The sequence below is a fragment of the Pongo pygmaeus genome, chromosome 1 (genome assembly GCF_028885625.2).
Source record: "Pongo pygmaeus isolate AG05252 chromosome 1, NHGRI_mPonPyg2-v2.0_pri, whole genome shotgun sequence".
Classification (NCBI taxonomy): domain Eukaryota; kingdom Metazoa; phylum Chordata; class Mammalia; order Primates; family Hominidae; genus Pongo; species Pongo pygmaeus.
This window is the reverse complement of record NC_072373.2, coordinates 162,246,537-162,260,931: the sequence shown is the minus strand read 5'-3', so window position 1 is coordinate 162,260,931 and position 14,395 is coordinate 162,246,537. Positions and strand designations below refer to the sequence as shown.

The 14,395-nt window shown below is 36.9% G+C and overlaps 1 protein-coding gene across 1 annotated transcript; it reads left to right on the top strand.

The window, feature by feature from the left end:
• The first annotated feature begins 596 nt into the window (after positions 1-596).
• On the top strand, positions 597-1,191 carry LOC129034002 (large ribosomal subunit protein eL21). The gene has a single exon (XM_054483327.2). It carries the CDS (start codon positions 638-640, stop codon positions 1,118-1,120), a length of 483 nt encoding a protein of 160 aa, XP_054339302.1. The 5' UTR covers positions 597-637; the 3' UTR covers positions 1,121-1,191.
• Positions 1,192-14,395: the final 13,204 nt, after the last annotated feature.

Here is a 14,395-nt window from a genome sequence, read left to right as displayed (position 1 = left end):
TTGTTGGTTATTGGTAAAAACATTATGTTTTTTAAAAATACCTCCCTCTGAGGCTGCAGTGAGCCGAGATCATGCCACTGCACTTCAGCCTGGGCGACAGAGTGAGACTCCATCTCAAAAAATAATTAATTATTTAATTAATTAAATAAAAATAAATAAATAAATAAATAAATTTTAAAAAATACCTCCCTCTGGATTAGGGACCCTGTTGTGTGTCTCACTTGTACTCCAGGATCTAGAATCTGCTTCCTTCTTGTACATGTGGCACATGCCATGGCCTCCTCCAGCTCCTGGCCTGTCCTCATCCTTGTAGTTCTAAGTCTTATAGCAACATCATCTTTTCTCCTATTGTGTTCCGGTATTGTAAGAAGGTTACTTGTGAACTTTTCTTCCTGATTCTGCCAGGAAATTGTTTGGTCTCTTACTGGTATCTGATGCCCCTGGAAGCTTTTCTGCTTCAGACCCGATGAAGTCAACCACAAAGTGACAAGTTTCCCTGCAACCTGAGGGTCATTGCATTTCTAAGCATATGTTGAGTTCTTATTTTTGATATGCACAGAAAAGTCAGTTGATTATTCTAACTTAAAAATAAAATTCCCTTTCGGCCGGAACCGCCATCTTCCAGTAATTCGCCAAAATGACGAACACAAAGGGAAAGAGGAGAGGCACCCGATATATGTTCTCTAGGCCTTTTAGAAAACATGGAGTTGTTCCTTTGGCCACATATATGCGAATCTATAAGAAAGGTGATATTGTAGACATCAAGGGAATGGGTACTGTTCAAAAAGGAATGCCCCACAAGTGTTACCATGGCAAAACTGGAAGAGTCTACAATGTTACCCAGCATGCTGTTGGCATTGTTGTAAACAAACAAGTTAAGGGCAAGATTCTTGCCAAGAGAATTAATGTGCGTATTGAGCACATCAAGCACTCTAAGAGCCGAGATAGCTTCCTGAAACGCGTGAAGGAAAATGATCAGAAAAAGAAAGAAGCCAAAGAGAAAGGTACCTGGGTTCAACTAAAGCGCCAGCCTGCTCCACCCAGAGAAGCACACTTTGTGAGAACCAATGGGAAGGAGCCTGAGCTGCTGGAACCTATTCCCTATGAATTCATGGCATAATAGGTGTTAAAAAAAAAATAAAGGACCTCTGGGCTACAAAAAAAAAAAAATAAAATAAAAATAAAATAAAATTCTACCTTCATATTAGCTTGCCTTTCCTCTCCTTTGGGACAGGTTGGGAACTTGGGAAGCAGAATATGGGTCTATGATCTTGGCTTATGGTGGTTCAGAGATCAGGGCTTTTGGAATTGGGCAAATCTAGGCTTGAATCCCAATTTTGCTCCTTCCTAGCTCTGTGCCCTGGGAAGATAGTTAACGTTTCTGAGTCTCAATTTCCTCTATAAAATGTGGCTTCCTTCCTTAACATGTACTTATTCAACCCCTAGTGAGTTCATACATTGTTCTAGACATTAGGGATACACCAGTGAGCAAGCATCACACATGACCTCATGCTCATGAGTTGTCTTCTCTATCTGGTTGGTAAACTATTAAACGATGCTGCAAAGGGGAAGGACAGGGTTTGATGGGAACTTACAATGGAGATATAACCCAGTCTGGACAATCAGAGAAGGTCTAACCGAGGCAGTGTTAACCTGAGTGGCAAAGAACAGATGTAGCTGAGTGGGCTGTAAGGAAGGAGGAAGGAAGGTTGAGTCTTTAGAGAGCTATGGTTTAGAACTAGAGGTGAAGGCTCTGTATTCGAAACAGGTTTGGCAAGACAAATGGAATACAACTTGGAATATAACTCCTCATATACCATCATTTAAACCCCTACTTGCCTGCTATGGACCTTGAGTTTAAAATTCTATCATTTTAAAGATGAAAAAACTGCAATCCACGGAAGTTTCCACAGGCCACCAGCTAGTTAAGCATGGCAGAGCTGATATTAAAGTTAGCACCTTAAAGTATATCCATACCATCAGGGCAGCGGGCATTTTCACTCTGGTGGGCATTTTCAGGCAACAATTCCAAATACGTGAACAACTGCCTTGTCCTCAAATAGCTCAGCTTCACAGCATGGCTCATTTCACATTTAAATTGCACTGGGAACAAATACATTTCACAATGTTCAGCTTCAGGTTGCGAAGAATAACATGCTAATAGAGAGTTGCAGGTACCAGTCATTTTCCTCCAAATCAGTCTCTTTTGGTCCCACTCTGGATTAATGACCACCTTTACAAAGAGGGCACATGAGCTTTCAAAGAGAAGGGAGTAAACAGGAGGACATGCGTTAACATGGCAGGCTAGTCACCTCCCACACCTGAATGTAGAGCTTTTAGAAATGGAATTGTTAAGATGTGCTTCTTTTACAAATATCAGATAAACATAATCTCTGAGGGTCCAGAGGTAGTGGGTGTTGGGTAGAATGATATTTTAGCTATGGAGTGAATATCTAGGGCAAGTAAAAAGTGAAGGAGACATCTAATTCACGTAATGGGTGGAGGATTTACTAGGTGTCAGGCACTGTAAACAATGATTTCATAGGTGTTTTATTTCATTTGCACAACTCACTAGGTCACACACCAAGAAAGAAAAGACGTGAGATTAAACCCACGTCTTCTAACTCTGGGCTCGTTTTGGTGACGTCAGGTGATTTGGGTGAGAATCCCAGTTCCAGCGATCTCAGCATGACTGGTACCTGCAACTCTCTATTATAAGTAATCTTGGGTTACTTATTTAACTGTTCTGAGCTTCATCTATTTCTCATCTGGTAAATGCCACATGCAGATGTACAATACATTTACAGTTTATTTGTTTTAATTAGACCATGTGGCTCCTCACTGGGATTACTTTAATATTAAATAAAATTAATAAATAATAATATAATATTCAATAAGATTAATATTAAATAATATTAAATAAAATTGAAAAACACATCGTGAATGAAGGGACCACAAAGAAAAGACTGCATGGGATATTTGGGGGACAGCTAATTTTCCAATGTGGTTGGGGAAAGGGTATATGGAGTGATGTGCTCAGAGGGAACTATAAAGGAAGTCTTGAGGCATGACATGGGGGACTCCAGTGCTGTTTTGAGTTTGGGAAATCTTCTCTAGCCCATGGCCATTCACTCAGAGGATAGAACAGATGGCATTTATGAACCTACCCACATACACCCACAATATGTCAAATAGTTAAATTTATTGACTCACCACTTGCAAAATTGTGTTCATCTCCACACTAGGTTTCTTTCCACCACTTCTCAGTTTCAAATGGATGGCAGCTTTGGGATTCAGTATCAGATACTGACTCTATAACAGTGCAATGGAAATACTTTCAGTTTTCAATCATTTTCAACCTTACCAATGCTCTGGAATCACTAAATCTGAAGTTTTTTTTTTTTCTAAGCTCTGGGCCTGTGAGCCCAGGTTTATAGATGTAGCTTATAGATATGCTATTCAAATTCATTTGTATGCAAACATATCTCAGTGGATTTTGTTATACTTCTGTTCATCTTGAAATTCATGAAATTCCTCAGACATCTGACAATGCACAGAATTTTAAATATATGCTATCATTTTTCTAAGACACTTGATTTTTGATCCTGTCTAATGTATTTAATCAAACTCAAATTAGAAATTGGTTCCAACAGGCAGTCTTATAGATCAGCACTGATCGGTAGGAACATAAAGTGAGTCACAAAGATGAGCCATGTATATAATTTTAAATTTCCTGATGGCCATATTAAAAAAAGTAAAAAGAAACATGAAAGTAATTTTAATAGCATATTTCGTTTAACCCACAGTACTCAAAATATTATCATTCAACATGTAATAAATATACAAAATGATGAGATATTCTACATTTATTCTTTTCATACTAAGTCCAGACTGTATTTTATACATACAACACATTTCACTTTAGCCACATTTCAAGAGTACAATAGTCACATAAGGCTAAGAGCTGTAGATTCCAGCTCCTTAGAACAGTTAGTTCCTTCAAAGAACTGGAAGAATGATTTATATCCCCCTTCCTCTTGCTCCCATCCAAGCAGTAATACTGCAAAATTTCTCTCTCATCTATGGATTTTTGGGGGGATAGGCCTAAGAGGTTATCTTATCCCAAACTTTTGTATTATGGTCAATGAAGCTGAGATCCATGGAGAGAAAGAGTCTTGGCCAATTCAGCTATGTCTCCTCTTGTGTTGCTGCAGTCTCCACTCCATGAAGCATGTCCATAGTGATTAAAGAGATGAGATAGTCTGAACTGAGAATTGTAATAAGGAATGGCTTCTTCGGTTAATAGAGTTTACAGAAGTATATAATGTAGATTTGGGAGGTTTCTTGTGACAGAAACCGCTAACTGTATCCACATATATTCTCTTCTTCCATGGTAACAAAACCCTTAGCTTGGCAGGGCACATATCTTCTTTATCCTAAGAAGATAAAGGATATATGTGCCAACCTCTCTGAAGATATGTGCCCACTTCCCTGAAACCTGAGGAGAAGGGCATGAACTAAATTCTGACAGTGGGACGTTTAGGGGAAGTGATGAGTACAACTAAAGGAAATGTACATAAAGGGAAAGAACAGTGCTCTTCCATTCTCCCCCTTCTTACTGACTGGAATGTGTGAGTGATGTTACAGCTTCAGCAACCTTCTTGAATCATGAAAAGAAGAGAAGCAAAGTGGGTGGAGAAAGAAGATAGGAAGAGTCTGATCCTTGACACTGGAGCACCACACGAGTCCTAGACTGACTAGCTACAGACTTTTTGCCTATGAGGAAGAAATAAACTTCTATTTCACCTAAGCCACTGTCATTTTAGATTTTTCCATTACTCATAGCTTAACCTATATAGCCTTCACCCTCAAAGTTTTCCTTGATTGCACCACATACCCCTCTGTCCTACTACTGTAGGTTGGGTTTGCTGCCCTTCCTCTGCATTCATAGTCTGCTGTATTACCATCAAAATAACTTACCACACTGTATTGTAATTATTTATGCATGTCTCTCATTTTATTCATTGCATGTGTACTGTGTATTTATTGATCACTTGTGGCAGATTATCCACAAAATCTCTACACACTTGGAAATGAAACAAAATACTTCTAAATAATCTATGAGTTGAAAAGGAAGTGTCAAAGGATGTTAAAAACATACATAGAACATAATAAAATTGAAAATATAATATATATCAAAATATGTAAGATGCACCTATAACATTGCTGAGAGAAAATTTTATAGCACCAAATGCTTACATTAAAAGTCTCAAATCAAAAATTTACATTTTTACCTCAATAAATTAGAAAAAGTATAATAGAAACTGAAAGCAAGTTTAAGGAAGGAAATAATAATGAGCAGAAATCGAAGAAATTGAAAATAAGAACATAATTAAACCAGTAGGTAGTTCTTCAAAAAATTCAATAAAATATATAAACCTAAAATAATACTGACAAAGATAAAAAGAAAAAATATACAAATCATCAATATTAGAAATAAAAACTGGCTTATCACTAGAGAACCTATAGTGATTAAAAGGATAGTAAAGGAATAATATACACAGTTTATGCTCAAATTCAACAACTTAGAAGAAACATACGAATTTCTCAAAAAACACATACTGCCAAAAATCATCTAAGATGAAACATATGAATGGTCCTAAACCATTAAATACATTGAATTTGTAATTTAAAATTTCCCTCAAAATAAATCTGCAGGCCTAAATGATTTCCCTAGAGAATACTACCAACTATTTAAAGAAGATTTAACACAATTTTACGCAGTCTACTCCAAGAAATGGAAAAAGAGGAAACACTTCCTGAGTCATTTTACATAAGGCCAGTATTATCCTGATGCCACAACCAGACAAAAAGAGTACCAAAAAACCTCAAAAAACTCTCACGCAGTATCTCCAGTATATCTCATGAACTTAGACATAAATCTTCAACAAAATATTAGGAAATGGAATCCAGTAATATATGAAGAGAATTATACTCTGTTAACAAGTAGGATTTATTCCAGCTATACATGGTTGGTTCAACACTTAAAAATCAATAATGTAATTCACTGCATTAACAGGCTAAGGAAGGACAACATGATTATATCAATTGAAGCAGAAAAAGCACTTTATAAAGTCTGACATTCAGCAAATTAGTAATGAAGGAGAACTACCTCAACATGATAAAGGGCATCTACAAAAACACTGCAGCTAACATCACACATAGTGGTTAAAGATTGAATGCTTTCCACCCAAGATCAGGGCTAAGACAAGAATGTCTACTGTCACCATTCCTAGTCATCATAATTCTGGAATTTCTACCTACCAAAATAAAGCCAAAAAATAAGTCACAATAATTAGGAAAGAAATTAAACTGCTACTATTTCTAGATAATATGACTCTCTATGTAGAAAATTCCAAAAAACATCCTAACACTAATAACTAAGTATATTAGTCCGTGCTCATGCTGCTATAAAGAACTTCACAAGACTGGGTAACATAAAGGAAAGAGGTTTAATTGACTCACAGTTTTGCATGGCTGGGAAGCCCTCAGGAAACTTACAATCATGGTGGAAGGGGAAGCAAACACATCCTTTTTCATATAATGGCAGGAGAGGGAAGTGCCTAGCAAAGGGGGAAAAGCCCCTTATAAAATCATCAGATCTAGTGAGACCTCACTCACTATTACAAGAACAGCGTGGGGATAACTGCCCCCATGACTCAATTACCTCTCACCAGGTCCCTCCCACAACATGTGGGGATTATGGGAACTACAATTCAAGATGAGATTGGGTGGGGACATAGCCAAACCACATCACTGAGTTTAGCAACCACCACAGGATGTAACATCAACACACAAGAATCAATTGTATTTCTATATACTAACAACAAAAATTTGGAAGCCAAAATTTAAAACACAGTACTATTTACAATTGCTCTAAAGGAAATGAAATAATTATAAACACAATAAAAGACATGCAGGATTTGCATACTGAGTTACAAAATGCTTATGAAAGAAATTATAGATGACCTAAATAAGTGACATGACATATTATGCTCATGGATTGGAACACTTAACATAGTAAAGATGTCAGTTCTCTCGGAAATGAGCTATAGATTTAATGTAATTACCATCAAAATCCCAGCAAGATTTTTTGTAAATGTAGATGAACTGCTCTAAAATTTATATGGACAAACACAAAACCTAGAATAGTTCAAACAATCTTGAAAAAAGAAGAAGAAATTTTGTGTTAGTTTCCTGTGACTGATATAATAAGTTAACCCAAACTTGGTGACTTAAAACAATGCACATTTATTATCTTACAGTTTTGGAGGCCAGAAGTCCAAATTCTGTTTCACTGGACTAAAGTCCAGGTGTGACAGCAATGGTTTCCTTCTGGAGGCCCCAGGAGAGAATCTTTTTCATGCTTCTTCCAGCTTCTAGATGATGCTGGCCTCATTGGCTCATGGGTGCATTACTCCAATTCCGCTTTCATAGTCATACTGCCTTCTCCTCTTCTGTAGTAAAATCTTCCTTTGCCTCCCTTGTATACGGACATATATAATTCATTTACGACGCACACAGATAATAAAGAATAATTGTCCCATCTCTCAAGATCCTTAATCCCCTCTGCAAAATCCCTTTTCCTATATAGTTGATGCTTGAACAATGTGAGGACTAGTGGTGCTGGCACCTTGCACAATACAAAATCTGCATATATCCATTTTTTAAATTATTTCAGTAGTTTTTGGGTGTTTGGTTACATGGATAAGTTCTTTAGTGATGACTTCTGAGATTTTGGTGTAGCCATCACTCAAGCAGTGTACATTGTACTTGTACACCTTTATCCCTCACCCCCCTCCCACACTTTCCTCTGAGTTCCCAAAGTCCATTGTATCATTCTTTTGCCTTTGCATCCTCAAAGCTTAGCTCCCACTTATGAGTGAGAACATACAAGGTTTGATTTTCCATTGCTGAATTACTTCACTTAGAATAATGGTCTTCAATTTCATCCAGATTGCTGCAAATGCCATTATTTCATTCCTTTTTATGGATGAGTAGTATTTCATGGTATATATGTACCACATTTTCTTTATCCACTTGTTGACTGATGGGCATTTGGGCTGGTTCCATATTTTTGCAATTGTGAATTGTGCTGCTACAAACATGCATGTGCAAGTATCTTTTTTGTGTAATGATTTATTTTCCTCTGAGTGGATACCCAGTAGTGGGATTGGTGGTTCAAATGGTAGATCTACTTTTAGTCTTTAAGGAATCTTCACACTATTTTTCCCAGTGGTTGTACTAGTTTACATTCCCACCAGCAGCGTTAAAGTGTTGCCTTTTCACCACATCCATGCCAACATCTATTATTTTTTTATTTTTTTATTATAGTCATTCTTGCAGAGTAAGGAGGTATTGCATTGTGGTTTTAATTTGCATTTCCCTGATTATCAGTGATGTTGAGCATTTTTTCATATGTTTGTTGGCCATTTGTATATCTTCTTTTGAGAATTGTCTATTCATGTCATTAGCCCACTTTTTGATGAGATTGTTTTTTTTCTTGCTGCTTTGTTTGAGTTTCTTGTAGATTCTGCATATTAGTCCTTTGTCAGGAGCATAGTTTGTGAAGATTTTCCCCCACTCTGTGGGTTGTCTGTTTACTCTGCTGATTATTTCCATTTTTTGCAGAATCTTTTTAGTTTAATTAAGTCTCATCTATTTATCTTTGTTTTGATGCATTTGCTTTTGGGTTCTTGGTCAGGAAATATTTGCATATAGCCAATGTCTAGAAAGGTTTTTCCAGTGTTATCTTCTATAATTAATTTTTATGGTTTCAGGTCTTAGATTTAAGTATTTCATCTATCTTGAGTTGATTTTTGTATAAGGTGAGAGATAAGGATCCAGTTTCCTTCTTCTACGTGTGGTTTACCAAGGATCTGAGCACTATTTGTTGAATAAGACATCCTTTCCCCATTTTATGTTTTTATTTGCTTTGTTGAAGATCAGTTGGCTGGAAGTATTTGGCTTGATTTCTTGGTTCTGTATATTGTTCCATTGGTCTATGTGCCTGTTTTTATACCAGTACCATGCTATTTTGGTAACTATGGCCTTATAGTATAGTTTGAAGTAAGGCAGTGTGATGCCTCCAGATTTGTTCTTTTTGCTTAGTCTTGCTTTGGCTATGTGGGATCTTTTTTGGTTCCAAATGATTTTTAGGATTGTTTTTTCTAGTTCTGTGAAGAATGATGGTGGTATTTTGATGGGAATTGCATTGAATCTATAGATTGCTTTTGGCAGTATGGTCATTTTCACAATAGTTATTCCACCCATCCATGAGCATGGGATGTGATTCCATTTGTTTGTGTCACCTATAATTTCTTTCAGCAGTGTTTTGTAGTTTTCCTTGTAGAGGCCTTTCAGGGATTCAGGGATGGTTTAACATACGAAGTCAATAAATATGATACACCACACAAACAGAGCTAAAAACAAAAATCACATGATTATTTCAATAGACACAGAAAAAGCACGTTTGACAAAATCCAGCATCCCTTTATGATTAAAACTCTCAGCAAAATTGGCATAGAAGGAACATACCTTAAGGTAATAAAAGTCATCTGTGACAAACCCACAGCCAACATTATACTAAATGTGGAAAAGATGAAAGCATTCTCCCTGAGAACTGGAACAAGACAAGGATGGCCACTCTCACTACTTCTATTCAACATAGTATTGGAAGTCCTAGCCAGAGCAATCAGACAAGAGAAAGAAATAAAGGGCATCCAAATCAGTAAAGAGGAAGTCAAACTGCTGCTGTTTGCTGATGATATGATCGTATATCTAGAAAACACTAAAGATCATCCAAAAACCTCCTAAAACTGATAAATGAATTCAGCAAAATTTTAGGATACAAAATTAATATACACAAATCAGTAGCAGTGCTATACACCAATAGCGACCAAGCTGAGAATTAAATCAAGAACTCAACTTCTTTTATAATAGCTGCAAAAATAAATAAATGAAAATACTTAGGAATACACCTGCATGTAACTTTTGACTCCCCCAAAACTTAACTACTAATAGCCTACTCTTGATGGAGGCCTTACTGATAACATGAATAGTTGATTAACACGTATTTTGTACATTTTTATATATTTTGTTCTTACAATAAACTAGAAAAAAGAAAGTGTCATTAAGAAAATTATTTAAAAGAGAAAATATATTTACTATAAATTAAGTGGAAGTGGATCAACACAAAGGTTTTCATCCTCATTATCTTCATGCTAAGCAGGCTGAGGAGGAAGAAGAAAAGGAGCATTTGGACTTGCTGTCTCAGGGGAAGAAAAGGAGAAGTTGCACTTGCTGTCTCAGGGGTGTCAGAGGTAGAAAAACAAGAGGAGGTGGAAGGGGAGGCAAGAGGCAGGAAAGGCAGGCACAGTCAGTGTAACTTTGTAGAAATACAACATAATTTCTGTCAACTCTTTTGCTTTTTTATTTCTCTGGTAACTTTGCAGAAATAGAACATAATTTCTTCCTGACTTTTTTGCTTTTTCATTTTTCTAGAAGTGCTTCTATAATACCAATCCTTCTTTCACCATTTGCTTTAGTTTTAATGCCCATTAGAAGGATCTACATCACCAAAAAAAGTATCAAAAGAGGTCTTGAATAATCAGAACTGTTGTGGAAGATAATTTAATGTCAATTTGTTTTCTGGCACTGCTTCTTCTACATCTTCTTCCTCATAATCTGGCACCAGTTCAGAAGCACTCATCAAGTCATCATCTGTTAATCCCTCTAGTGTAGTGTCTGTTAGACCTTGAATTTCCCCAAGATCCATATCTTGAAATCATCCTCTACCTTTTTAACCATATCCACAATCTGTTTCATGATTCCACTGACTGGCTCTTTTGTAAATCCTGTGAAGTCATGCACAACATCTGGACACAGTTTTCTCCAACAGGAATTTATCACTTTGGATTTGATGACATTCATGGCTTTTTCTGTAACAATGATGGCATGTTTAATGGTGTAATCTTTCCAGAGTTTCATGATGTTCTCTCTGTTGGGGTTTTCCTCCATAGAGTTGACAATCCTTTCCATAGTGTACCATGTATAATCAGCCTTAAAGGTCCTCATGACCCATCTGTGGAGAATGAGTTAGGGATGTTGTGTTTGGGAGTCAAGGAGACCATTTCACAACTTTCAGTGTTGAACTCATGGGGTTCTGGTGGCCAAGGGCATTGTCCAGTATTAAAATAACTTTAAAAGGCAATTTTTAACTGGTAAGGGACTTCTTGATTTCAGGGACAACGCATCAATGAAACCAATCCAGAAAAAGGGCCTTTATTGTCCAGGCCTTCTTGCTGTACAACAATAAAAAAACTGGCAACTGGTGTTTATCTTTTACTTTCAAGGCTTGGAGGTTAGCAGCTTTATAGAGAAGAGCAGTCATTATCATAAACCCAACTGCATTTCCACAAAGCAGTAGGGTTAGCTCATCCCTTCCTGCCAAAAATCCTGGTGTTCACTTCTTTTCCTTACTAATAAATGTCCTCTGCAGCATTTTTTTCCTCCAGAATACAACACTTCTGTCTACATTGAGAAGTTGTTCAGGCAAATTTCCTTTCTCTTCTTTTAGTGGCATCTGGAAACTTGTCTGCTGCCTCTTGGTCAGCAGGAGTTTCTTCTCCTGTAACCTTGACATTTTTAGAGCCAAATCTCTTTCTAAAATTATCAAATTGTTCTTTGCTGGCATGAAATTCTCCAACTTTAGATCCTTCATCTTCTTTTTCCTTAAAGTTGTCATATAATGACTTTACTATTTCTCAAATCACATTAGAGTCTATAGGTATGCCTTTCTTATAGCAATCCTGCACCCACATAAAAATTGGATTTTCAGTATGAGAAAGATGTTTTACAGAAAGTACAGGTTTTCACACTTGAAGCAATAGCTTCACAAGTGTACTTTTCTTTGTTTACAACAGATTTATTTATGCTGGATTTATTTATCTTGAAATGGCAGATAGAGGTCTCAGTTGCAGCCCTCAAGCTATGGTACATATCGAACAATTCAACTTTTTTTTTGTAATGTCAAGACTTTTCTCTGCTTCTCAGGAGCTCTTCCAGCATCACTAGTGACACTTCATATAGTTCCCATGGTGTTATTTATGGTATTGCACCAAACATGATAAAAAATACATGAGAACCACAAGAGATCACTTTTTACTGTGATAGGCAATTTACTGGAAAGACACAAACTGCTCACATGGAGATGCTTAGCATCATCAACATTTTAAGTGGATGGGTGCAACACTTGAACTCACAACAATAGCAACAGGAAGTGGCCACAAAATTATTAAAGTATTATGTACTATAGTTAATTTTATGCTGTTACGATTGAATACTGTTGTATTAGTCCATTTTCATGCTGCTGATAAAGACATACTGGAGACTGGGGTAAAAAAAGAGGTTTAATTGGACTTACTGTCCCACATGGCTGGTGAGGCCTCAGAATCATGGTGGGAGGCAAAAAGCACTTCTTACATGGTGGTGGTAAGAGAAAATGAGGAAGATGCAAAAGTGGAATCCCCTGATAAAACCATCAGATCTTGTGAGACTTATTCACTACCAAAAGAACAGTATGGGAGAAACCGCCTCCATGATTCAAATGATCTCTCACCAGGTCCCTCCCACAACACGTGGGAATTATGGGAGTACAATTCAAGATGAGATGTGGGTGAGGACACAGAGCCAAACCGTATCAACTGTATCTCCATGTTTGTTTACATTTCTCTCAACTGTAAGTTGTCTGTTTGTATAGATTTTGATAAATTTTAACTTTTTATAATAAATTTGTATATATTTTATTGTAGCAAATAATCAAATAGACTAGCATTTATAATGTTTTATGCATTTAGTACATGCCTGTTTCTTAATTTTTTTGATATTTCTAGACTGTGTGGTTCATCTTCAATTTTTTTCAAGTTTTCAGAAATCCCCCAAATTTTTTCAATATCTTTATCTTGAAAAATCCACCTATAAGTGGACCCACACAGTTCAAACTAATGTTATGTAAGGGCCAACTGTATAAGGAACATTCACAGGTTTCAGGTATTAGGACCTGGATAGTTTTAGGGCCATTATTCAGCCTCCCAAAAAAAGTGGCAGAAATAACTCTACCTAATATTAAGGCTTACTATATAAGCTAAATAATCAAGACAATGTCAAATTGGTGGAGAGATAGACACATAGATCAATGGTACAGAACAGAGAACTCAGAAATAGACACACACAATTGTGTTCAATTAACTGTGCAAAAGCATGCACTAGGTGCAAAAGCAGTTCACTGTAGGGAAGATAGTTGATATGCGTATTAGTCTGTTTTCATACTGCTATAAAAAAAAGCAGCCGAAGACTGGGTAATTTATAAAGGAAAGAGGTTTAATTGACTCACAGTTCAGCATGGCTGGGGAGGCCTCAGAAAACTTACAATCATGGCAGAAGGTGAAGGGGAAGCAAGGCACCTTCTTCATAAGGCAGTAGGAAGGAGAAGTGCTGAGTGAATGGGGAGGAGGCCCTTATAAAACCATCAAATCTCATGAGAACTCACTCACTGTCATGGGAACAGCATGGGGGAAACCACCCCCATGATTCAATTACCTCTACCTGGGCTGTCCCTTGACACATGGAGATTATGAGGATTTACATTTCAAGATGAGATTCATATCACATCTTGAATTGTAATTCCCAGTGCTTGGGGAGGGACCTGGTAGGAGGTGATTGGATCATGGGGGCAGATTTCCCCCTTGCTGTTCTCATAACAGGGAGTGAGTTCTCACGAGATCTGATGGTTTAAAAGTGTGTGGCACTTCCCCCTTTATTCTCTCTCTGTCTCCTGTTACCATGTGAAGATGTGCCTGCTTTCCCTTTGCCTTCTGCCATGATTGTAAGTTTCCCGAGGCCACCCCAGCCATGCATCCTGTACAGTCTGCAGAACTGTGAGTTAATTAAACCTCTTTTCTTTATAAACTACCCAGTCTCAGGTAGTTCTTTACTGCTATGTGAGAATGGACTAATACAATAGTCTTTTAAATAAATGGTTTGGGAACAATTAAACATCCATAGGCAAAAAAAACTTAAAAAAAAACAAACTCAACCTAAACCTCACACCTTATACAAAATTAACTTAACATGGATCATCCACTTAAATATAAAGCATAAACTATAAAACTTAACAAAAATAGGAGAAAATCTTCAAAATCTAGGTGAAAACTTCTTAGACTTGACACCAAAAGCATAATCCTTAAAGAAAAATTTGATAAATTGGACTTCATCAAATTTAAAACTTCTGTGAAAGACCCTGTTAAAGAATGAAAACAGAACCTACAAACTAGAA